Source organism: Phalacrocorax aristotelis, chromosome 3 (assembly GCF_949628215.1).
Source record: "Phalacrocorax aristotelis chromosome 3, bGulAri2.1, whole genome shotgun sequence".
In the NCBI taxonomy this organism is placed as follows: Eukaryota; Metazoa; Chordata; class Aves; order Suliformes; family Phalacrocoracidae; genus Phalacrocorax; species Phalacrocorax aristotelis.
In genome coordinates, this window is record NC_134278.1 from 2,037,709 (window position 1) to 2,060,257 (window position 22,549).

Consider the following 22,549-nt stretch of genomic DNA (forward strand, 5'->3'; position numbering starts at 1 on the left):
CAGGTCGCTGAAAAAAGTAAAACAGCTGGGATTATTCCACTTGAAAACGATAAGTATGTAAATTATTCTTCATGGACACACACCTGCTCCCCTTCTCCCCACACCAGCCCCTGACCACACAACGTTTACGGCAGCGGCTCTGGATCCGAGCAGGGTTCATAGCTGCTTGTAAATCTGGGAGGTTTTTCCCCCTCCAGCTGGTCACAAGCGTTGAGCCTGGGAAGGTCACGTAATCTGCTCCCAAGCAGAGGTTGCACAGAAGCACACGCTCCAGCCCACCGCCCTCCTGCTCACCACGGCCTGCAAGAACTTCACCTCCTCCCAACAGCCCAATTCAAGCTTTTCTTTTATGTTGGAAGAAGTTACGCTCTGCAAAACAGAGGTGAGCAAGGCAGGTGCACTGAATCCCAGCAGTCGGCTGCTTGCAGGAGACGGTGCTCGGCCACGGCTTCCTCTTGCGGCTCTCGGCTTGCCAGAAGTCTCTGTGGGGAGATGAACCGTTTTGTGCGGCCACCAAGAAAGCCCTCCTACCCCACAAGAAGTGGTTTTGCAAGTCTTGCTTCTAGAAGGTAATTAATCACTCGCAGCATGTGAAGCAAGCAAAAAGTCCCGTTGAGACACGATTAACTTCAAATCGATGGAATTGCTCATGCTGTTAGCACAGTCCTCGGCGTAATTTTGCCATGGGTCAGCTTGCACACCTCCAAATAACTCACCCAGGCATGGGTGAGGAGTTGGCATGGGCTGTGGACAATTTCCCGGAGGCAGCAGGGATAAAGCAACGCTCCTCCTGGAGCTCAGAGACTCGAGTAGTGGGGATGTGGCCAGCTTTGTCAGTGGTCCTCAAGGTGTTAGTGCTGTTGAATTCACTAATGTTGTTGTTGCTGTTGAGGTCAAAATTGGGAATAATAAGTGAAACTCTCCCAAATCCAGCTGGCTTTTGTTAAGGCTAGGATTTTATGCAAATGTTCTCCACATGTGCACCAATACGGCAGGCGCTCAGGTGCTGCACGAGAACAAGCTGTTGAAGGCAATAATTTTAGAAGATGTAGCCTCCATTTTAGATGGACGCCATGTCCCACAGAAGAGGCTCCTCACTTCCAATGGCCAACCTAACAGTGCTGACAAGCTCTGAGGTCCTGTGGGATGAAACACCCCAGAAACAGGGAGGGAAGTCTGATTTCCCAACTGGATGGCCCTGACGAGATGTGGCTTTGATTAGTGCCTGCGCTTCGAGTCTGGGAGGGCTTTCAGCACTTCTGCTGGTCTCAGCTGTCAACGCTCGATTTGGGAAGGAGGGTGATGAGCAATGATGGGTCGGTTGACTTGCGTAACTCGGCGCAATTGCAGGCGTCAGGAAGACGAGCTCCTGTGTATCAGGACACCCAAACGGCTGCACCCGAACTCACAGAGGATGCTTTCTAGGAAATTTCCTACTTTTCTTTAACAGCACGGTCGATAAAAATCTACTTAATTTTCTCCTCTCCTCCCCACATCTCCTCTTCAAATGTCTTGATCCCATGAGCTGAGGATTTTAACAGCATCGTGTTCCAAGGACTGCAAGAATTAGCGACTCTAAGATTGACACCTTGATTCTCCCAGTCTGGAGTTGCTCAGATCACCGTATGTGTCGGTCCTTTGTAACAGCAACAACATGTAGGAAAACCTGGTAAAAACCCTCCAGTTTATTTGGTTAGTTTGGTATCGGTGGCTTGGCTCTGATTCGCCTCCTGTCAAAACAAAATGAATGATATTAATAGATTCAAAATGTCAGTTAAGCAGTTTATCCTGAGCTTGTGTATTCAGAAATGAATAATCGCTTGAGGTCGAGGGACAGAGGCCAAAGCGAAATGCCGGGCAGAGCAGTGGGTGGGTAAGCCCAAGCCAAACTTATTCAACTGCTCAGCATTGTTGGACTCAAACTAACATTTAATATTATTTGAAATTAAAGCTGTGAGTAATGGTCATCCTGTGGACATGTGTTTTTTTTATGTATGGCAGTTTTTTCCATTGTGTTTTTCCCCCCTCTGTTTTAAGATGTTGCACAATTAATTAAAAAATTGGGTGTGTTTCTCACATTGCATTCATAGCAATATTGGGAACACTACAAAGAAGAAGAGTCAAAATAAAACCCGAACAGAAATAGGCATATCTTAGTTCTTCTTCAGTAAAGTAGGCTGAACCATCACAAAATAGTTTTAATTGGGATTTTTCACTTACAGGTTCATGGAGATTCACCAAGACTCCCTGTCAAATTCTGAGAGACCAAGTTTTGTGGGACAGGGAAGGAAGCCTCCCTTGTAGATAACTGGTTAAATATTTTTGAGAAACCAAGAGTAGAAATAAACAGCTTCACATCCATTCCCCAAGGCAAGAGGGTAACAGATGGGATCCCTCATGGATCTGGACCGGGTGATCTGTTGTTCAACACATCATTATAAAATCTGACCAGGGAATGAGTAGTGAGGTGACAACATTTACAGGCAAAATTATCCCAAACAGCCGTGCTTGAAACCAGGGAAAGATCTCACAGCACGACGCGATGAGGAGATACAATGGCAGATGTGATTTGACCTCAGTAAGAAACACATCTTGGAAGAATTATGCTAACCATACGTATACAGTCACGGGCTCTAAATCAGCTATTACCTCTCAGGAAAAAAAAGATTTGGGGGTGATTGTTGATAGTTGTCTGAGAAGATCAGCTTAACGCTCAGCAGTAGTCAAATCAAACGTTGGCAGCTGTTAAGAAAGAAAAAGAAACCAAGATAGCAAACATCATTATGCTGGCGTATAAAATACCACATTTTGATGACTGATGCCAATCCTGTCACCCCATCTCCAAAAGCTTATGTAAAACTACTAAAGTTACAGCAAAGGGTTATCATGGTTAATCAGAGGAAGAAGTCAGATTCTGCGCAAGGGAAGACCAGAAGTCTGCTTAGGACGTGACTGGTGGGGCAGGGAGAGAGAACCCGATAAAGCCCCTGAGTCACAAACGCTGCAGGGACGACAAAGGAATAAGTAGTCAGTAAACACCTAAGACAAAAGCTAGGGACACGGAAGAAATAACCCTGGCAAAGCTGTGGGCGCAGGATGTGGCCGGGACCAAGTGAATTAAAAGGGTACAAAAAGGGACTAAAGAAATTAATGGATTAGAGGTGCATTAGTGCTATTAAACATGATAGGCAGACGCTTTCTAGATTAAAAGTGGACTATTAACCACAGAAGAGCTTTCTACCCAATGTGAAACGATCCCAGTGCAAGACCTCAAAGGCCGCTCCCGTGACATGCACACTCATCATCGGTGCTACCACACTTGCTCACAACCTTAGGAGAGATGCCGCACGGTCTCAGCTCCAAATCCAGCCACAGACCTTCTCATTTGGGGGTCAGGTACACTGACGTATCGGTGAGCTTTACGCACCAGTATCCATCACGTTACATGTTACTGGTACGCAAAGGAATTAGCTGCCCAGGACTGGGTATGCATCTGGGATATTTAAGCAGTGGATCACGCACACATACTGCTTTCACTGTATTAAAGACTCTATCTAATACTACACCTATCTCAAGCCTCTAAATTTGGACTATATACAGGCACCACTAGTACTTATTCTCCACAGATGCACTCAGTTTAGCTTACTTTCAGCTAAGATTTAATCTGACATCAACCCCGAACTCTGACAACAAAGGTAGAATTAGTGCAATGAGAATCACTAGAGCTAGGAAGGAGAGAGGTCAAGTAACATCCTACGGTGAGAGTTTTCCATGGTCTCAGAAGAATTCTGCAAGATTTAGGACAGGCAGTTGATCAGTGCAATTATTTATTTGCTGTTGTGCATTTATGTTTTTTTTTTTTAATGGGCTGCAAACAATTTTTTAAAACACGGGTAAAGAAATGTCTCTGGAAGCAGGAGGGACATGATGCTGCAGCTGTACTGCACACCTGGGCTGGGTATCCAGCCTAGGTAGGACAGGCCTTACTTGCGATGCAGAAGAGTGCCTGCCCCTCACCACCTCTTTGCTTCTTGCACTGAAAACAACGCAGTGAAAACGCAAGAACATTTTCCCTACACTTTAACCTCACTTTTCCCTCTTTTAATAAAATAAAACCGCACTCCCCACACGCTAACCCGAGGTCGACTTTTACCCCCACCCGCCTTGGCGGGCTGGCCCCGCTCTGAGGAGCGGCCCGCGCCACGCCCGGGCTGTGGCAACGGCAGAGCTTCCCCCTCCCTCAGAAGGAAGCTCCCACCCCGCCACGGCCGAGGGGAGGCGAAAGGCGCTGCCTCACCGCCATCCCTCCCTCATCCCTCCTTCCCGCCCTCCCGCAGCGCCATCGGGGCACCGGGGGCAGGGCGGGGCTTCCCCTGCCGCCCCTCGCTATTGGCCGTCGAGCGGCACCGCCTCCCGTCATTGGTCCCTTCCGGCTCGCCTGCCGCCCGTCGATTGGCGGCGCTTCAACAACCACCCCCTCCCCTAGCTCCCGCCCCCTCTTCCCCCGGCTCGCGGACGGGGGCGCGAACGTGCCGGGCGGGCTGTTCCCTGGCCGGGGGGCGCGCGCGGCCGCCACGTGGGGAACTGCACGTAGTCAGGGCGGGCGGGGGGGGCGTGAGGGCACGCGCCGTTCCCGCCAGCGCCGGGGTGGGGAACGGGAGGTGGCAGGGACGTCAGTCGCGGGGTGGGGGGAGAGAGGGGGAGGGAGGGGCGGCCGTGGGGGGTGAGGGGTGGCCATGAGGGGACATCACGGGGGAAGATGGGGGTCAGCCATGAGGGGTGAGGGACTGTCGTGAGGGGAGATCACGGGGGAGAAATGAGGGGTCACGGGGAAGAAATGAGGGGTGGCCATAAGGGAAGATCATGGGGGCGAGATGAGGGTCAGCCATGAGGGGTGAGGGACCGTAGTGAGGGGAGATTATGAGGTGGGGACGTGAGGGGTGCCTGTGAGGGGTGAGGGGAAGCCATGGCTGCTTGTGAGGCCCCCTCTGAGGAGCAGGACTGGGGTGCCCCTGACACCACCCGTGGGCTTCTTCCCACTGGCCACAGGGGTCCTACCCCTTGCCAGCCCCACTCCTCTCCCCCAGCAGCCACTTCCCGACCCCCGTGCCCGGAGCAGCGGCAGGACTCGGCACAGCGCCAAGCATCGCCAGGCCGACTGGCTGCTGAGGGAGGCCTCCGCTGATGCCGGCGGGGTGTGCGGTGCCCTCCCAGCCCCCTGTCCCGGCTGCTTTGCAATGCCTCCCAACGTGCGTGAGACAGCTGGGCGAGCGCTGTCGTAGGCACCTGCCCCCGTCTGCATGTGTAATAACTCACTTCTCATCTTAACAGGTATTGAGGTGACTTAGAAATCCGAGTCTGAGGATCTTGGGAGGAAATTTAGGAGCATTGCTGGGAGTAGAAGATTTTGGCTCCTGTTTGGGTGCTTTGGAGAAGGTACCTTATTTTTACTGGACAAAAAAAAAAAAATAGAGTTGGGAAATACTAGAGTCCTCATGCAGACAAGGCAGATTTCATTTTTTTTTATACAACAAGTGGATGATAACCCCTTCCTGTTCCAACAACTTACCTTGGACAACCGTAGTAAAATCCCATCTGCATTGTGTATTAGTTGGTGGTAAAAATACACCTTTTTTTTTTTTTTAAGCTGGCAAGAGGCCCAATGTTGGTCTCCGCTAGCCAACACGCATTAAATCGCCTTGCCTGTACCGAGATTTTAAAGGTGATTGCCCAAAGGGGCTGGTGGCCAGCGGGTGGGGGGTCCTGAGCAAAGCCTGAAGGCATTGCGTTGGCTGCTGCATTTGTACATCAGCTTTGCTGCAACCCGCTATAAAGGGACAAGCAGCAAAAATGGGGATTTTTGTCACGGGGAACCCAGAAGCCAAGGCTTTGAGAGGGGAATTTCAATGCCCGAAACCGAAATAAATGTCAGAAGGCGCATGGCTGGTGTTAATTTAATTCTCCCTTATTGCTAAACAGACCCGGTGAGGCTGCTTGGGCAGAAGAAGAACCTTCGAGGTTTGTGTCCAGTCGTGCCAGAGAGCTGTGGCGGGGACTCGAGTTGGGGGTCATCGTAATGTCCCCTCCAAATTAAGAGAAATTAGCGGTAGGGCCTGTTAAATGCAAACCGAGAGGCTCCGGCCGCAGAGTTGGGACCCTCCGAGGTGTCTGTGTGCATTGGCGGGGGGACGAGGACAGCAGGGTGATGACGGGGAGCCCTGGCCCTTGGGTGACAAGCCCTGACAGCCAAAACTTAAAATACAGATTAAAAAAAAAGGCGACTTTTGGGGCAGCACAGCTTAGTAAGCAATGATAGATGGCATGAGCGCTGTCAGCCGCCGCGCCTGGCGCTCGGGTAAATGGAGGAACCGGGGTCTTCCTCCCCCTCCTGCCTGCGTCCCCCCCGGGCCGGGCCGGGCCGGGCCGGGGCGGCTCGGCTGAGCTCAGCTCAGCTCAGCTCGGCTCGGCTCCGCTCAACCAGCCCGGCGGGAGCGGCGGGGCCGGGCGGCGGGGGCGTGTATTTAAAGGGAGCCGCCGAGCCAATGCGCAGGAAGGGGCCGAGCATGTGGGGAGGTTGTTTACACCAGTCCGGCCCCGGGAGCTTTAACCCGGCCGGCGGCGAGGCGAGGCGCGGAGCGGGGCTCCCCGGACGCCGTGAGTAGCGGAGCGGGGCCGGGCACCCCCCCCCCCCCCCCCCCCGCCCGGCCTCCCCCTCTCTCTCCCTTCTCCCTGCCGGGGGGAAAAAAATAAGGGGGGGGGGGGAGGGAAAAAGGATAATAATAATAATGATGGTAATAAAAAACCGCGCGCGCGGGAGCGGCGGTTCCCGCCCGGCCGGGCCGGGCCGCGCCTCCCCCGGCCCCGGCTCCTCCCCGCCCCGCCCGGCGGGGCTCCAGCCCGGGGCCGCCGCGTACGTGAGCCGGCCGCGGCGGGGACGGGGATTTCAAAACAAGCTGCGGCGGGTGGAAGGAGGGAGGGAGAAAGGCGGGAATAGCGTCGGAGGTAAGCGCCGAACCGCGCCAGGCCCGCTCCCCGCTGTGGGACCCCCCCCCTTCCCTCCCTCTCTCCCTCTCTCCGGGGGCGGGGGGCGGCTCCGCACCCCTCCTCCCTCCGTCGTCCTCCGGTGGGCGCACCCCCTCCCCCGAGTCCTGCCCGTTGCACGGTCCCTCCGGTGCACGCCTCCCCCCTCGCCCGGTGCAAGCCTCCCCTGCCCGGTGCATGCTCCCCCCCTCCCCGCCCGGTGCCTCTGTGGTGCCCCCCCGCCCGGTGCATGCCCCGCCTCCCGGCTTCCCCGGTGCATGTGTGTCCCTGTGTCCGTGTGTCCCCTCCCCGTCCATGTCCCCCGCCCGCCGCAGCCTGCCCCGCGCACACGTGCCCTGCCCGGTGCCGCCCTCCGCGGCAGGCCCGGGCACACGCCTTCTCCTCCCCTCGCCTCCGGCCCTGCCATCTTTCCCGCATACCCTGCCTGCCCGCACGGTTGCGGGCCCTGCACACGCATGCTCGCACGCATGTACATGCGATGCACGCCCTGTCTCCTGCTGCATGTTCGTCCCGGTGCCCGAACGATGGCTTCAAGTCACGCTCTGCCGGCGCCGCTCCCAGAAAGCACCAAACTCCCGCCCTTTCCTTCCTGGCTGCCTTCGCCACCGGCCCGCCGATGCCCGGGGAAGTCGCTCTGTCTGCGCCGGCATTCCTGCCTGCGCCGGAAAACTCGTTTTTAGGCAGGCGGGTGTTCTGCAACAGTGTTTTTCCTCTGGGATCGCCCAGCAAACGCCAGCGGGGGTGAAATGGCGGGGCGAGGGTCGGGGAGCCCTGCCCGGTGCCGCTGGTGGGGATGCGGTGCAGCCCCGCGGTGACACGTCTGCGGGTGGAACCTGAGCGGCGAGCACCGAGGCGGGATTAGGAGGAAACTTTTGGGGAAGGCGCCTGTTTTGTATTATTGTTCCTAAGGGTTAGGTCGCGGGTGGGTTTGGCTCCACCTCGGGGTCAGCAGATCCTTGTTGCTTCTTTTTTTAATTTTTAATAATAAAGGCCCAAACTTTGCAAACCGCTCCGTGCGGATATCTTGTTTCCCTGGTCACGTGTGCTGACGGGCGCGGGGCCAGAGTGCTGTTTGTAAAGGGCTGTGGGACGTTTTGGGATGAGAATGGGCTTTTTTGAAAAACGGCGGGCTGGGAGGGAAGATGGAAAAACTGGGGTTTTTTATAATTTACTGCAGCTTTTAGGGTCTCTTACAGGGTGGATTTTGCGGTCTGGGTTGCTGATCCGTGGTGGCATGGTGGTTTGTGGCAGGAATTAGGCTGGATTTTAGGGAACCTACCACCATTTATTCCTAAAAATAATGGGGGGGAATAGGGTGTTCTGTAAACGCACGTTCTCTGGGAAGGGGATTTGTGCCAGTGGTCCTGGTTTGTGCAGCACCACGGGTGTGAGAGTTGCCTTTCTCCTAGCAAACCTTGGACAAGCAGCAGCCGGGGTGAGCTCTGGGGCACCCTCCCTGCTTTGCAGCAGCCCCCCGCCCCGAGCTTCCCCGCTTGCTAAACGAAGCGTTCCTCATTTGTCAAACGAGGCGCCTGCTTTCCTAAACCTCCACCCGGGCTTTGCTCTGCCGGCAGCGGCAGCAACACCGGTAGGCAGAAGGGCTGACGTTTTTTCCCCCCCCCAGCGAGAGTTGGGAAAACGCGGTCCAAAATACACGCCCGGCATTGAAGCAAGAAATAATTTGGGATCTGTGCCGGCTCTGACCCCTGCGGCGCGTGATTGCTAACAGCTGGGAGGGCTTGCGGCGGCAGCGTGGCCTCCCAGCTCCGCCTGCACCACTGACGCCCTCCCAGCTCTTGCTCCTCTTCTTGCTTTGTGTTTTGGGGCATGGTGGGGGAAGGATTTTTTTGGCGTTGGCATGTCACCCTCATCTATGGGCTGAGCGCTGAAATGGGATCTGGCATTCAAAGGTCTGCTGGAAGCAGATGTGGCTCCAAAAACTGGCTTTTTGGGAGGGTTTTTTTCTTCCCCCACTTACAAGCGCGCCTCTCTCCTCCTTCCCGCTCCCCGCCCGGACCTGAGGGGGAAGGAAAGGGAAGGCAAAACGAAACCCCAAAGGAAATGAGAAGCAGCCTCCCACCTTTGGCGCTGCCCTCCTCACACCTGGCTGCCAGCCAAGCGCTGTCTCGAAACCGGCGTGCGCCGACCATCGGGGAGGCAGCAGCAGAGATTCGGTGCTGTTTTCTATGTGTCAGCAGCACCGACATCGCTGCATCAACTCCCTGAGCCCTCGGAAGGGCAGTTCCCAAACCCTGGTGCCTGGGATATCTGAGAGCAAGGTTTTTAAGGTGATGCGAGAGGAAACGTGGTTTGGTGGTTACTTTCTGCGGTGAGTTGGAGGGGCTTTGCTGCAGCTTCGCGCTGGGATTTGAGGCAAACCGCCACGTCCCCCCCCTTTCCCTGCCCAGCCCTTTTGATGGCCTTTTGGATGCGAAAGTCCCATGCGGGTACGTAGGAGATTCGGGAGCAGAACTGCTTGGCCAGGTCACTTGTGTTCATCAAAAAAGCATGTTGCATTGTGGGGAAGAAAGACATTATCAGACCAAGCGGGCTCTGGAGCATCCCCCGGTGAGACCCGTAGGCTGCAAAGTCCAGTGTGTTCCGCAGGCAGGGTGAGATGAGAGGGAAGCCGGGGGAGCGGCTCTGCTCAGCCAGCCGCTGCGGCCTCTTTGATCCTGCTCCCGAGGGAAGGCGGTGACGGCGGCAAAGTCCCCTTGCACTGCGGGACAGGCAGCCCTGGCACGAGGTGCTCTCCCCAGCATGCCTCTATCCATTTCACACCCTATCCCGCTCTTCCTGCTCTATTCTTTATGACTCCTAAATAGCTGTTAATTTTCTACTCGGGGACGGCTGGATTTCGGAGGAGGACAAAGTGAGCTGAGTGCGTATGGTTGTTCATAAAACCGCTTGTAAATCTTGGGTGTCCTTTGAAGTGTGCTTTGGAGTAACCCTTGTCGGGATGGCCGGCGGTTGAGAGGAGCGGTGAGCTCCCCTTCCCTTCCTCAGGAAACTTTTTGCATCTGAGATAGTGTGTAAAACAGCTCTCTGTAAATCGAATATCCAATAAAAATTTTGATCTGCCGTTAAAATGCTGCCACTTTGAGGGGGAACTGAGCGTCTCTTGCAGCAACCTTGCACGAGGAGGGGAGGGTATGGGCACAACCGCCTGGCAGCTCGGGGTTAATCTTCCCTCTTGCACAAGCAGCAGCCCCTTGGAGAGTTGGACTTGGACTCTCTGTGGCCCAGGTTACGCTCCAACCCAGACACCCAACAAACACCCGCAGTCCCCGGCCAGCCGGGTGACGCTCGCTGACAGGCCCAGGCAGGGTGGCAAAGGTGACAGATTTGGGAGTGCAAAAGCACGTGGCTTTTTCGGTGCACCCTGAGACATAGCGCTGCACCAAGCCTCTTGCCTCCTCTTCCCTCCTCCTGAACCCCAGGTGCCGTCACCCTTCAGCCTCACCACGGTGTGCTTCCTTGCTTCCCGCTCTCCTCGGAGATGGTGTTGCGGAGGACACTTAGGGAGGAGGACAGAACAGAGCAGGGCAGCAAGTGCTGCTGGAGCTGTCAGATTTATCAGGGCTGGGTGCATCATCTGTCCCCATGCCTGGGTGTCCCTTGCTTATAAAGAAACCTGTAAAAGCATGTTTCTTTTAAAACAGCAGTAAAATCTACAAACCCAATCTTCCTTTGTCTCTAAAACAGCTCGCTGGGTAGGCTTGCTAGAAGAGCCACACCAACATGAGGAAAAACCTATGTCAAAGAAAAGGGGAACTATTTGGGTGGCAAAAATAGGTTAAAGATAGTTGCAGAGAAACAGTTTAAGTTAAAAAAGCTCCAAATTCTTCCGTTTGTAACAAAGCAGGGCAGGAGGACACTCCTGGCTTGTTGCCAGACTGGCCCTGGGAGGGCTGGGCATGAGCTGCAAGCCTGGAAAAACCTCTCCCAAAAGCATGAGGGCTCCTGAAAAGAGGAGCATTGGGGTGCAGGCTGGGAAGGGGCGCTGGCTTTTGCTGCTGAAAACTTTCCTCCCCTGCCAGGGCACGGGCAGGGGAATTGCAGGACTGTGCTGGGCACGGGCCCAAGTCTGGAGGTCAAGGTTGAAGAGCACCGACGGCGGGTTTCAGTGTGATGGGCGGGAATAGCCACGGTGGCATCGGGAGTGTGCGCTGGGGGCAGCTTGAGGGGGGGGGGGATGTGGGCTCCCACGGGCGTCAGCGGAGTTTCCTTTGAGCTGGCTCAATGCTTTTTTTTTTTTTTTTTTTTTAATTCCAGAGGGGTTTGGGAATGACCTTAAAGACAAGAACTGCAGCGTAGGGGGAGCTCAGGCACCAAGGGATCTTGGCTCCTGGGGATGCTGGAGCAGTGGAGAGCTGCCTTCTTGGCTCCCAGGGTGGCGGTGGGGATAAGACGCCAGTTGAACGTCATGATCCTGCACCGGAGGTAACACCCCCGTGTCTTTCTCTTCCGCAGCGTGTCCGAGATGGCGAGCGTGCTGTCCAGGCGCCTGGGGAAGCGCTCCCTGCTAGGCACCCGCGTCTCTGCCCCCAGCGCTTTGGCCGAGGGGGTGCTGGTGGCCACCCAGATCCCTGGCTTGCAGGCTGACCTCGGCCGGGCATCTGCCCATGCAGCGCCGCGAGAGGACGGATCCTGCGCTCCACCAATGCCGTCAGCGGAGGAGAGCAACCAGGCACCCAGGTTACCTAGCCCCAGTCGCCAGCAGCTCTGCACCGGGCAGCAGGTACGTAAGGAGGCTCTCGGTGTCCTTGGCTGGTGGGATGTGCTCCAGTTGGGGGGAGAAAACTCCTGGGACTCCCCTAATGTGAGGTGCAGTGGGGATATGTAATTACCGAGAGTCGCTAACAGGCGTTGGCGTTAGTGCACTCGGCCTTGGCTGTGCCTGAGGGGTTTGGACCATACCAGCTCAGGCAGAGATCCGTCTCCTCCAGGAGATATCTCCAATGCTAGCTAGAACTGGGTGTCCAGAGAAGAGGGTGAGAAGACCTGACGCTTCCCTCCAGTGCTCTCTAACTGTCTGAGGCTAAGGGGGATGGTTTCTCTACAGTTAGTGACTCCTGGTGGACTTCTCTTCATGAACTATCTCCCCATAACCCACATTCACCTCTGAAGGCAAGCAGCCAGGAACCCCCCAGCTTAGCCGTGGTGGCGATGAGCCTCATGGCTCAGGCCTTGGAGCTCAGTCTGCTGCAGCTTTTTGCTGCAGGGTTGAGGGTTGATGGTGTGGACCTACATGGTGAAGAAGTTCTTAGGGAAGAGCAAGGTGTGACGGTTCGTCCAGAAAGTCCTGCTGGAACCCCCCATTTCTTGTGCCCCAGGCTCTCAATGCTTGGGAGGACCATGCCTTGGCCAGGATGCTGCCTGGGGCAGGGAACGGCGCTCATTCGCGATCCCACTGGCACGATTCCTGTTAGTGCCTGGTCAGGCAGGACTGTCCAAGGGGAGCTGTGAACTTCTGATGTAGAGCCTGTTTTTTGGCTGCCACCTGCAGAACTGTGAAACCTCTTTTGAGCAGAGCTTGTGAAACAGAGTGTAAATAAGGCCCCTTTTGGGTTTTCTGGCTCCTCCTGCCCCATGTTTATTAACCGCAGAGCAGTGAGAGTTGTTTTCTCCTACGTATGGAGGATTTTGCTCACTTGCTTTGCTGCTGGGACCAGCAGAAAAGCAGCAACGAGGTGCCTTTGCCTCCCAGATACAGCCAGGACCTGTGTTGGTGGCTCTGCAAAGCTGAAGGGGATGCTGGCTCCTCATACTCTGCGCAGTCTGGGGGACAGCCCATGTGGTTCACAGGGAAGCCTTGCTCCTTGTTCTCAGAAATCAGCATCAGAGTCTTCAGTGTCCTGATCCTCGCACTGATCCCCTTAACCCTTGTCCTGCTGCGGGTGGCTTTTTTTCCATCCTGGTGTTTCTGCTGGAGATCCCACCCAAGATGGCCTTGCAGGCTCCTCCTGGTCAGGGTATGGGTGCATGTGTCTGTCCCATGTTGGCTTCTTGGTACGCCACCCGTGGCACTCTCATAAAGAGATGTTCCAGTTCCTATAAATAGCCAGACACACACATAGCGTCTTTTGATGCAGATATATTTCCATTAACAGAAATAGGCTCATGGGTGATAGTGGTAGAAAACTCTCCGTCAGAAGGAGTTTGTGACTCTGAAGGAGGAGGTGAGGTTTGTGCATCTCCTTCCCCTGCCCAAAGGAGCTGGGGCTGGAGGAGCCAAGGTGTGAATTTGGGATCACTTCACCCAGGAAACCTCCATTTCCCTGTCCCCCTCCTGCTTTTAATCCTTTTATCTACATACTTTGCCAAGGTGTGTAATAGTTGTGGGAGTCCTTGCAGCAGGATGGTGCAAAAACAAAGCCAAAGCAGACAAATTCATTGGAGAAAAGTCCGCCCAAAGTCACAACGCTCAGACGCACCTGATACCAGCTCAGGAAATCCCTCAGTTTGGGATTGCTGGAGTTGGGGAGCTTGTACCTGGGAAGAGCAGATCTCTCAGGGGTGGGGTTGGGACAAACTCTGGCCACCCCTTTTGGTTTGCTGTGACAGCAGTCTGAAGTCCAAGCCCTTCAGGACAGGCTCTGTCTTCATCCTAAAGCCCTCTGTTGCCCCCTCTGCCACGGGAGGAGGAGGGAGGATCCTCTGGCAGCTGAAGCCTTGCTTGTGCTGCAGCAGGACACCCCCCAGGAGCAGCAGGTGGCACTGACAAACCGCCCCTCATGCTGTTTTCAGGTCCTCGTCACCTACAACGGGCAGGAGTGTGCTGGCCTTGTGGAGCAGTACAACCCACTGAGCGACAAGGTGAAGGTGCTGCTGCCAGAGCAGGGCTTGCAGGCGTGCTGGAGGGTGCAAGACGTGCAGCCGGCCGTGCTCCAGCCCCCCATCCTGCCCACCGCTGGCGGTCCTGGCCCTGCCGAGGCACTGCAGAGATCCGTATCCAGCAGTATCGATGTACCTAAGAGGTTTGTGCCTTTGGCTAGCGGTATCTTGCTCAGGCAGGAGAGGGGCTCTTGGTGGCTCTAGCAGCACTTGTGCTTGGTTTTACACCAACAGAGAGAGCGATGATGCCAGGGATATCTGCCTTCCCAGTGTGGGATTATCTGGAGGATGGTTAAATTTAGGATTAAGGGGTCTTGTAATTTTTTTTTTCCTCCAAATGGAGAGAAAACATCCCTCCCAATGAGTTCAAAATGATTCAAAGTTAAAGGGAGGTGGGGAGTGGGGGAACCTGCTGTGTTGCTGCAGGTTGTGCTGCCCTTTGGGTGCCCAGTGATTCCCCGGCTCGTACCCGGGCTGTTTCTCTGCTTTTTCCTCCCTGTGATTCACGCCTCTCCCCTCACGGTGCAGGAAAGCCGATGCCGCTGTGGAGATGGATGAGATGGTGGCAGCCATGGTGCTGACGAGCCTCTCCTGCAGCCCAGTGGTGCAGAGCCCTCCCGCTGGCGAGAGTGGCATCCCCCGTGAGTGTGCATTTAAAATATTCATACATATTTAGTAAGAAAAAAATCTGAAACAAAAGGAGATGTGGAGAAATGTGCTGTGCTCTTTGGATCTCAGTGTCAGGGCTCTTGATGGCCACAGAGGTGCTTTGCTGGGTGCCGAATAGCGCCAGGACAGGGACGGTGCTGGGATGGAGGTGGCCGGGGAGCAGCGCTGGGGTCACAGTGGAGCCAATGGGTGCTGGTGCTGGTTGGAGCTGAGCAAGGCGGGACACCCTTGGCAGCGTGGTGGGGGTAACCCTGCTCTCCGCAGCCGTCCCGGGGGGCCAGGGAGCCCCAGGTCGGGGAGCACCGCCCGGTCGCTCCTTTTTTTAGAGGCAGTTTCATTCCCGAGGAGTCAAATGCAGCCAGAGGAGTAAAAATAGCCGCCTGGAGCCGTGGGAAATGTGTGTGCCCCAGTGCTGGCTGCTTGCCGTGTGCTGGCTGTGCCTGCAGGATTGCACTGATGCCAAGGAGGATGGGGAGGGGGGAAAAAGGGGATAAACGACCAATAATTGGGAGCTGGTGCTGAGCAAAGGTGCAAAGACTTCACCTTGCCAAGTTTTTAATTAATAAATTAGGGGCAGACTGTTACTGCGGGTTATCCAGCTTCAGGGGTGGTCTCTGTCCTGGAGGGGGTTTGGGTGGCACCGAGCTGAAGGTGGCAGCATGTGTCTGCTCCCCGCAGCCTCACGGGCGGCATGCGATCCCTGGAAGGAGAGCGGTGACGTCTCTGACAGCGGCAGTAGCACCACCAGTGGGCACTGGAGCGGTGGCAGCGACATCTCCACCCCTTCGCCCCCCCATCCTGCGGGCAGCCCCAAGTATTCCAGTGAGGCCCTGAGCTCCCCCCAGGCGGACGACGGCTTCGAGACCGACTCTGACCCCTTTCTCCTCGATGAACCCGCTCCACGCAAGAGAAAGGTACTGCTGCGCGGTGGTGGGATCCCGGCACTGGTGGGGTGGCTCGAGCTGAGCCGGCGTCCTGTGGACAGGATGCTGCCACCAGGCAGGGGGTGATATGGCCTATCTCTCTGCCAGAACTCAGTGAAGGTGATGTACAAGTGCCTGTGGCCGAGCTGTGGCAAGGTCCTGCGCTCCATCGTCGGCATCAAGCGGCATGTCAAGACCCAGCACCTCGGGTAAGGGGAATATTTCACCTCCTCAATCCCTGCCCAGCCACCGAAGCTGTGCACCCTGCTGCCACATAATTAATTCCTGCAGCGAATACCCCCAGTAGCGGAGACACTGGCCTCTGTGCACTGAGCTTGGCAGTGCTCAGCCAAGCCCTCCCATGTCACTGAAGCCGCTGTTGTATGTGTCCCCACCTCCAGGGAGCCTGGGGCTTTCTGGGAGGCACAGGAGCCCCCTTTGGGCCACAGGGCTGCCGAGCTCTGCCCAGCTCAGGAGTGGGTGTTGCACTGGGGGGAGCTCAGGATCCACGCGAGCCCTTGGCTCTGGAGCAGATGCAGAAAAGCACCAGCCCAGCTAGGTTCTGGAAGGGCTGAAAGCCGTGCCTGCTGCAGTGGCGGCTGACTCCAGCTTGGCCATCAGGGCTGGCGTGGGCATCGACGTGCCAGCCCGCCGGCGGCCACCCCTTTGGCAGTTTGCTTTGTCCTGATCTCCTGTGAATTCTCTCCAAAATACAAAGTGGGGAGGGTGTGGGGATCAGCTTTGTTCTGCTCTCCTCCTGTGGCCCCATTGCAGTTCACACCCCAACCTCAGTTTGCTTGTGCTTTTGTCCTTGTTTTCTGGTACCTATTTTTCTCCTCCTTGCTTGCAAACATGAATGCTCTGGGAAAGGCGAGGAGGGGAGGGCTGTGGCACAGCGGGCAGCGCTGGACTGCCATCCAGTGCCGGATAGACGCACTGGGAAAATGATAAAAACAACTTCAGAAGCTGTTTCCTGCTGGGTGAACCACAGGGCTTCAGTCGCAGCTGTGCTAAATGAACCCGATTAGAAATGAGCAGGGGACTTTCAGTGGTGCCAGGTCAATGTGCCAGTGTTTTTAAAGGCCCTGGAAGAGGTATTGATCTTCCTTCGGAGCGCAAAGCGCTGCTGCAGAGGCAGTGGCTGTTGCTGATCGCAGCCAATGTGATGCTTTGGAGCCTGCGAGCAGAACTGCTCTGCCCGGAAGGGCGAGATCGTTCTCCCCCGGGGAAGTGAGGGACTGCTCACATTGGTGGAAACAGGGCCGCCTTTTCACAGCTGTCCCCTTTTCCTCCCTGGCAGGGACAGCGCAGACTCTGACCAGCGGAAGCGGGAGGAGGATTTCTACTACACCGAAGTGCAGGTGAAGGAAGAGCCGGCGCCGGAGGCAGCCGCTGGCACCAGCCCTACGTCTGCATCCGCCCCCATCATCATCCAGCAAGCCCTAGCAAAGCCGGAGGCACTCCTGGTGGAGCAGCCAGCGCTGGAGCCCGCCCTGGCCAGCAGCGCCCTGAGCCAGTCTGCCCCCAGCTCCTTCTGGCATATCCAGGCTGATCACGCCTACCAGGTGAGCTGGTGGCATCTCCCGGCAACTGGTCGCCTCCTGTAATCTTGCCAAAGGGCAGGTCACGATCCGTTTTCCTCCACAAGTCCCTGCTGCAGCAGGGATGTTTCGTTGCCACCCCTGCAGCCCGGAAGAGCTTTGGTGCTGGTGTAGCACCATCCCCAGCCTGGCTGCCCTTCAGCCCCTGAGCAACTGGCTTCATTAACGCCTGGTTCGGGGGCTCATGTGCTTCTGCCGTGGCTGTTCCTGGGCTGAGGGGAGCTGCCGGCCTCTGCTCCCCTGCAATTACCCCGTTGCTGGTATGCAACACACCCTTCTGCCAGCAGATAATGCGGGGCTGGAATGCAGCTGTGCCGGATCCTGCACGTCTCTACTGTGTGCTTGCCGTGGCACGGGTTTTTGAGGCACGGGAAACCTGGGGACCCGGCGCGGTGGTCCTTGTCCCTGCTTGAGAGCCAAGCACTGTTTGGGAGCTGCAAGGTAGCACAGGGATGGGCTCTGTAGATCCATAAGCTGCTTGTGTATCCATTCCCATCCCAGTGAAGGGATGCAACATCATCTAAAAGCAGAAAGTCAATGTAAATAGATGCAAAAAAAAAAAAAAATATATATATATATGGACCAGGATGGTGCATGTGGTCTGGTATTGCAACCGAAACCAGTTGGGGGAGTGAAGAAGCTGCTGTGCCCGGGCGAAGGGTGACACAGCACAGGTGACGTGCCCTGTGTTAGCAGGATTGCGGCGCTGGAGGAGAGGTTGCATGGGGATTTTCATCCCACCCCTAGTGCTCCCAGTTTGCAGGCTTTCCAGTCTGGTCTTCTCAGGGAGGTGGATGCCCGTGGGGCAGTGTGTGGGAATGGGGAGCCCCTGGGGCTAATGCTGACTCCTCTTTTTCTTCTCCACCCACAGGCATTGCCCTCGATCCAAATTCCAGTGTCCCCCCACATCTTCACCAGCATCAGCTGGGCTGCTGCCACCTCGACTCTCCCGTCCCTGTCACCGGTGAGCCCTGCCTGCGTTTCCCCTTCATCCTTTTGGGTGCGAGGTTGGGCTGGGAGCTATGGGGACTCCATCTCTACTTTCTCCCTCCCCACTTTAAACGTCGGGATCTGTGGCCCGAGGGCACCCGTGTCTCATCCCGCCGCCCTATCGCGCAGGGGGACCACGTTGCCCCATGTGCCCTTTGACACCCGATTCCCTGCAGGTGCGGAGCCGGTCGCTCAGCTTCAGCGAACCTCAGCCACCGACACCGATGCTCAAGTCCCACCTGATCGTCGCCTCGCCACCCAGGGTGTCCATCGGCACCAGGTGAGGGTCCCGCCGCACGGAGGTGGAGCCCGTCAGCAAATTGGCTGCCCTCCTGCATCTCCACTGAGACATCAGAACAATGCTCAGCTGTGGTTACGGGACCTCACCCTTAGATACGCGGCCAAAATTCTGCAGCAAATTGCTAAATGTTACTCCTTCTTTCTCCTTCTGCAGGAAAGTCCGCGGTGAAGCCAAGAAGTGCCGTAAGGTGTACGGCATCGAGCACCGGGACCAGTGGTGCACGGCCTGCCGGTGGAAAAAAGCCTGCCAGCGCTTCCTGGACTGAGCGCAGCACCGCGGTGCCGCATCCTGCCCCTGCTCCTGCCCGGAGTCCCTCACTGCTGCAACCAGGGACCTTGGAGGTACCTCCTGTGACCCCAGAAGACACCTCCAGAGCTGCGTGTAAATTCCTCCTTCTGTATATTGTACAACTGCTGGGTTTTCTCTTTTTTTTTGTGTGTTGTTTTTTTAAAAAAGACTTTTTCCAACTTTTTTTCTTTTTTTAAAAACCTGAAGAATATCTCCCTTTGTACGGTAAACCTGGGGCTGGAGGGAAGGAAGCCGGTTCCTCACGGTTCGGGTGGAGATTGTAGGTGGTTTGGGGACCAAAGAACTTCCTGCATTTCCCAGATCAGTCCTAAAAACCTCCCAAACTGTCACAGCGTGGCAGGAGTGAGGCCTTGAGGCAGCTTCCTGTGTCCTTTGACTACCCAGCAAGTGCAAATCCCTTGTATCCTTTAAGGGAGGGGATTGGTCACAATTATAGCTTTAAAAAAAGAAATGCTGTTGGGTTGTTGCAAGCAGGGCGGGAGCGGTTCTCAGGGCAGGAGTCGGACATTTCTGTCCCTGCGTGGACGTGGTTTTCGCTCATGTCACGTCATGCCGGTAGCTTGCGCCTGCGGGTGACTCTGGTCGGATCCAGCGCGTCGGTTTTGGAGGCATTTTGGGGGGGAAAACCCCACCCAAAACACTTTAATCAGGAAAACAGAACTTTTAAGGCGAAACCTGGTGTTCCTTCTCATTTTAGGCTTCGTGAGTCTGCTTAGCTCCATGAAAATCTACGTCACGGCCCTCACCATGTCTTTCAAAACTAGCCGAGCAATTCTATTTCTTTTTATTTAACGATTCCACCAGGAAAGGCAGCTGGGAGGACTGGGAAGGGCTTTCCTGCGTCCTCACCATATGGCCCCAATTCAGCAAAACACCTCAACGCTTACCTTTGAATCCCGTCGAGCCTGGTGGGGGTCAGGTTTTTGACTTCCATCCTTTAAAAAGATACACTTTCCCCACCCAAATTCCTGCTGTTTCCCGCGACTGGCACGGCTGTCCCACCGACACCAGCAGCGCTGGCGGGGCCGTGCACTCGGTGTCGGGCCGATGAGCTGGATTGCCCCATCACCTTTCTCCCCTCGCTGGGGCAGGCAGCCCTTTTGGATTTATTTTTTTTGTTTCGGGTTTTTTTTGCTGCGTTTTTGATAATCATAGGCCATAACCCGCAGCCATCGAGCGAGCACAATCCCTTGAGCCCGGGCTGAGACTCAACTTCCCTCATAAAAGCAAATAAGGTGGTTGGGAGAGTCCGATATTGTTCCTGAATCTCTGCGAGCCCTGTTGTTGAAGGGGAAAAAGCAGGAGCAAAACTTCCCAGGTGGGTCTGGGCAAGCCTGGCTTAAATCCCAGGGAAGAGAAGGGGGTTTTGCTCCTTGAGAGCTGCGCTCTCAGGCTCCTGTCCCCGCTGGAGCGTGGTGTTAGGAGCAAAAACATCAGGAAAAGCCTTTTTCTCTCCCATCGGCCTCAGAGGCTCTTTGCAGGTTCCCAGGTTGAGCTTTTTATTGCAAGAAGAGCTTTGGGAAGCGCGTTGCAGGCCGGTGCTCCGCATCCACAGCTCTGGTAACAATTCACTGCGTGGCGGGCTTGTTGCACTACTCAAAAAGAGGTATTTTTATAATATTTTAAAAAAAAAAATCGCCCACACCTTTGCTGCTGTCCGAGCTCTGGTGTTTGACTGGCTGAGCCAGCGTTATCCCTCCTGCAATGCCCGAGATGCTGGTGGCTCTCCGGAAGCGAGCCGGAGCTCTGGGAAGTCCCACAAAGCGCCTTGCTGCGTTCTCATTTTCCAAATCTTTTTTTGAAAAACGGGGCTTGAGGCAGCGCCCAGAGCGTGGAAGGGAAAAAAAGGGTGAATTTGTGCTTTCCTCAGACCTTGTGCCTTTGTCCCCATGACTTGGAGAGACCCAGGCAGGGCCGGAGATTTTTTACTTCTTCCTTTTTATGCTCTTTCCGCCCCAAACTGTGTCAAGCAGTGCCTGGACACGACCCGGCTCCCGCGACTCCCGGCTCAGTCACTCAGGAAATGTCAAACGCAGCCATCGGGGTGTGGGGTTCATCCCATCCCCCCCAAAACCAGTGTCGGACACCCCCAGCCCTTCCCAGCGCAGATCTGCCTCAGAGATCAGGCTTTTCACTCAGGTCTCTGGAAGAGAGTGAAAATAACCTGCTGCTTTTCTGTTAAAGATGCGCTTTTTAAAAAAAAAAAAACCAAAACCCAAAAAAATATATAGAAAGGGAGAAAAAGGTGTTGAGGTCTTTAGAACGAGCAGGCGCGTGCGGCGTGCAGTGTCCCCTGGTGAGACGGGGCTGGTGGGACCCCTCGCAAGGCCTGAGGGGGGGCCTGTGGGAGTGTTTGATACCAGTGGGGAGCTGTCGGGGCTCAGCGGGGCGGCAGGAGCCTACACCCTCTTTTCCGAGGGTTTTTGTGGTACGGATTTCACTGGACAAACTTGTCCTTATGCTTCTGCCTCTTTTTTGTTGTTGTTTTTTTTTTTTTAATTATTTTTAATGGAGAAACTGGTGCAGGGTGCGTTGTTCTGTTTTGTTTTGGTTTGTTTTTTTTATTATTTTCCCTCTGGTTTGGGAGTATTTTTACACTTTAAACCAGAAAAACCTCATATTCTTGCAGAAATTACAGCAGGCTTCCACCGTTACCGGGTTGGTTGGCATTGGATATATTTTTTTTTTTTTGTCTTTTCCATATTATTTCCCTTTCCTATCATTTTTTAACTCGCTTCCAGCCACCTCCCGACCATTGGACTTTTCCTCCCGACCCTTGAGTCTCGCTGGTCTCAAGAAAACTCCTCTTCAGCCCCAACTGCGGGTCACCCCGACCTGTAAATCCAGCTTGGAGAGTTTTCCCTCATCCATCCGGCTGTCTCCCGGAGCATGTATATGTATGTATATAGCAACCTCTTCATTGGGCACTAATTAATTGGAGGCTGCTCCCCCCTCGGGACGCTCTGCCCGCCCTGCTGCTGGTCGAGGGGGGACCCCGAAAGGCGAAGCGAGGGGGTTTAGTGCAGGGTGACCCCCCCCGCTGTCCGTCGGGGCCCCGTCGGCGGGAGGCGTCACGGGGAAGGGGTTGGGGACATCGTGGCCGTGCCCCTGTGGGGCCACCGGCTGAGCAGGGACGGTGCTGTGTTAGTGAATTTTCTGTCTTGTCGGAGCTTTTTCTCAGCTGTCTTCCAAGTATTATTTTTATTGTAAAAAAGAGGGGAAAAAAAAAGGAAAAAAAAAAAAGTTAAAAAATGTGAAATGTAATTTTTACAGCAGCAATATGAAATATATTTTATAAGAAATAAAAAGAAAAGTTGCCTGGTAGCTGGCTGGCTTTGCCTTGTCCTGGTAGCCTGTGTTGTGGGGGTGCGTCACGGCCCCCGGGACCCCCCCCATCCCGAGGTGGGGGCACCTCTTGCCTCCGCCCGCGGGTGTGGACGCCCCCCTCCAGCTCGGGGAGCCCCTTGGCACGGCCGTTTCTGGAACCACTAGATAGCAGTGTCTGCCCAGCTTGGGGAGCCACGACGGCAGCGCCGCTCCCTCACGCTGCGCCTCCGTTGGTGGTGGTTGTTGGTTCTCCTCCCCCCACCCCCCCTGAAAAAAACCCCAATTCTTCAAGTTTTTAACCTGGAAGCTGCAGGGAGGGGTTAATACGCACTAAACTGGGTGGGTTTTTAAATATTCTGTCCGCGGGGCACTCTGGTCTTGCGGCCCAGAGCCCTCCCTTGGTGCAAGCCAAACGTTGAGCTGAGAAGTTGCCTTTTGATGCAAAAAAAACCTAGATAGTTTTATATATATGTATGTTTTTTAATGGATATTGAGGTGTGAGAGGAACTGAAAAAGGGGATGGAGAGGGGAAGGGGCTGGAGGATGGAGGG

The 22,549-nt window shown here is 55.3% G+C and overlaps 1 protein-coding gene across 2 annotated transcripts; it reads left to right on the top strand.

Annotated features, from left to right (window-relative positions):
* The first annotated feature begins 6,548 nt into the window (after positions 1–6,548).
* Positions 6,549–21,995, top strand: ZNF395 (zinc finger protein 395). 2 transcript variants are annotated; one of them, XM_075086470.1, is made up of 10 exons: positions 6,549–6,654; positions 11,515–11,782; positions 13,792–14,021; positions 14,407–14,519; positions 15,226–15,461; positions 15,579–15,679; positions 16,771–17,035; positions 17,943–18,035; positions 18,238–18,341; positions 18,516–21,995. In XM_075086470.1, the coding sequence occupies exons 2-10, from the start codon at positions 11,525–11,527 to the stop codon at positions 18,625–18,627; spliced, it is 1,512 nt and encodes a 503-aa protein (XP_074942571.1). In that variant the 5' UTR covers positions 6,549–6,654; positions 11,515–11,524; the 3' UTR covers positions 18,628–21,995. The 2 variants fall into 2 exon arrangements, with proteins under 2 accessions (XP_074942571.1, XP_074942572.1); XM_075086471.1 differs by lacking the exon at positions 6,549–6,654 and adding an exon at positions 6,910–7,002.
* The last annotated feature ends 554 nt before the right edge of the window (positions 21,996–22,549 follow it).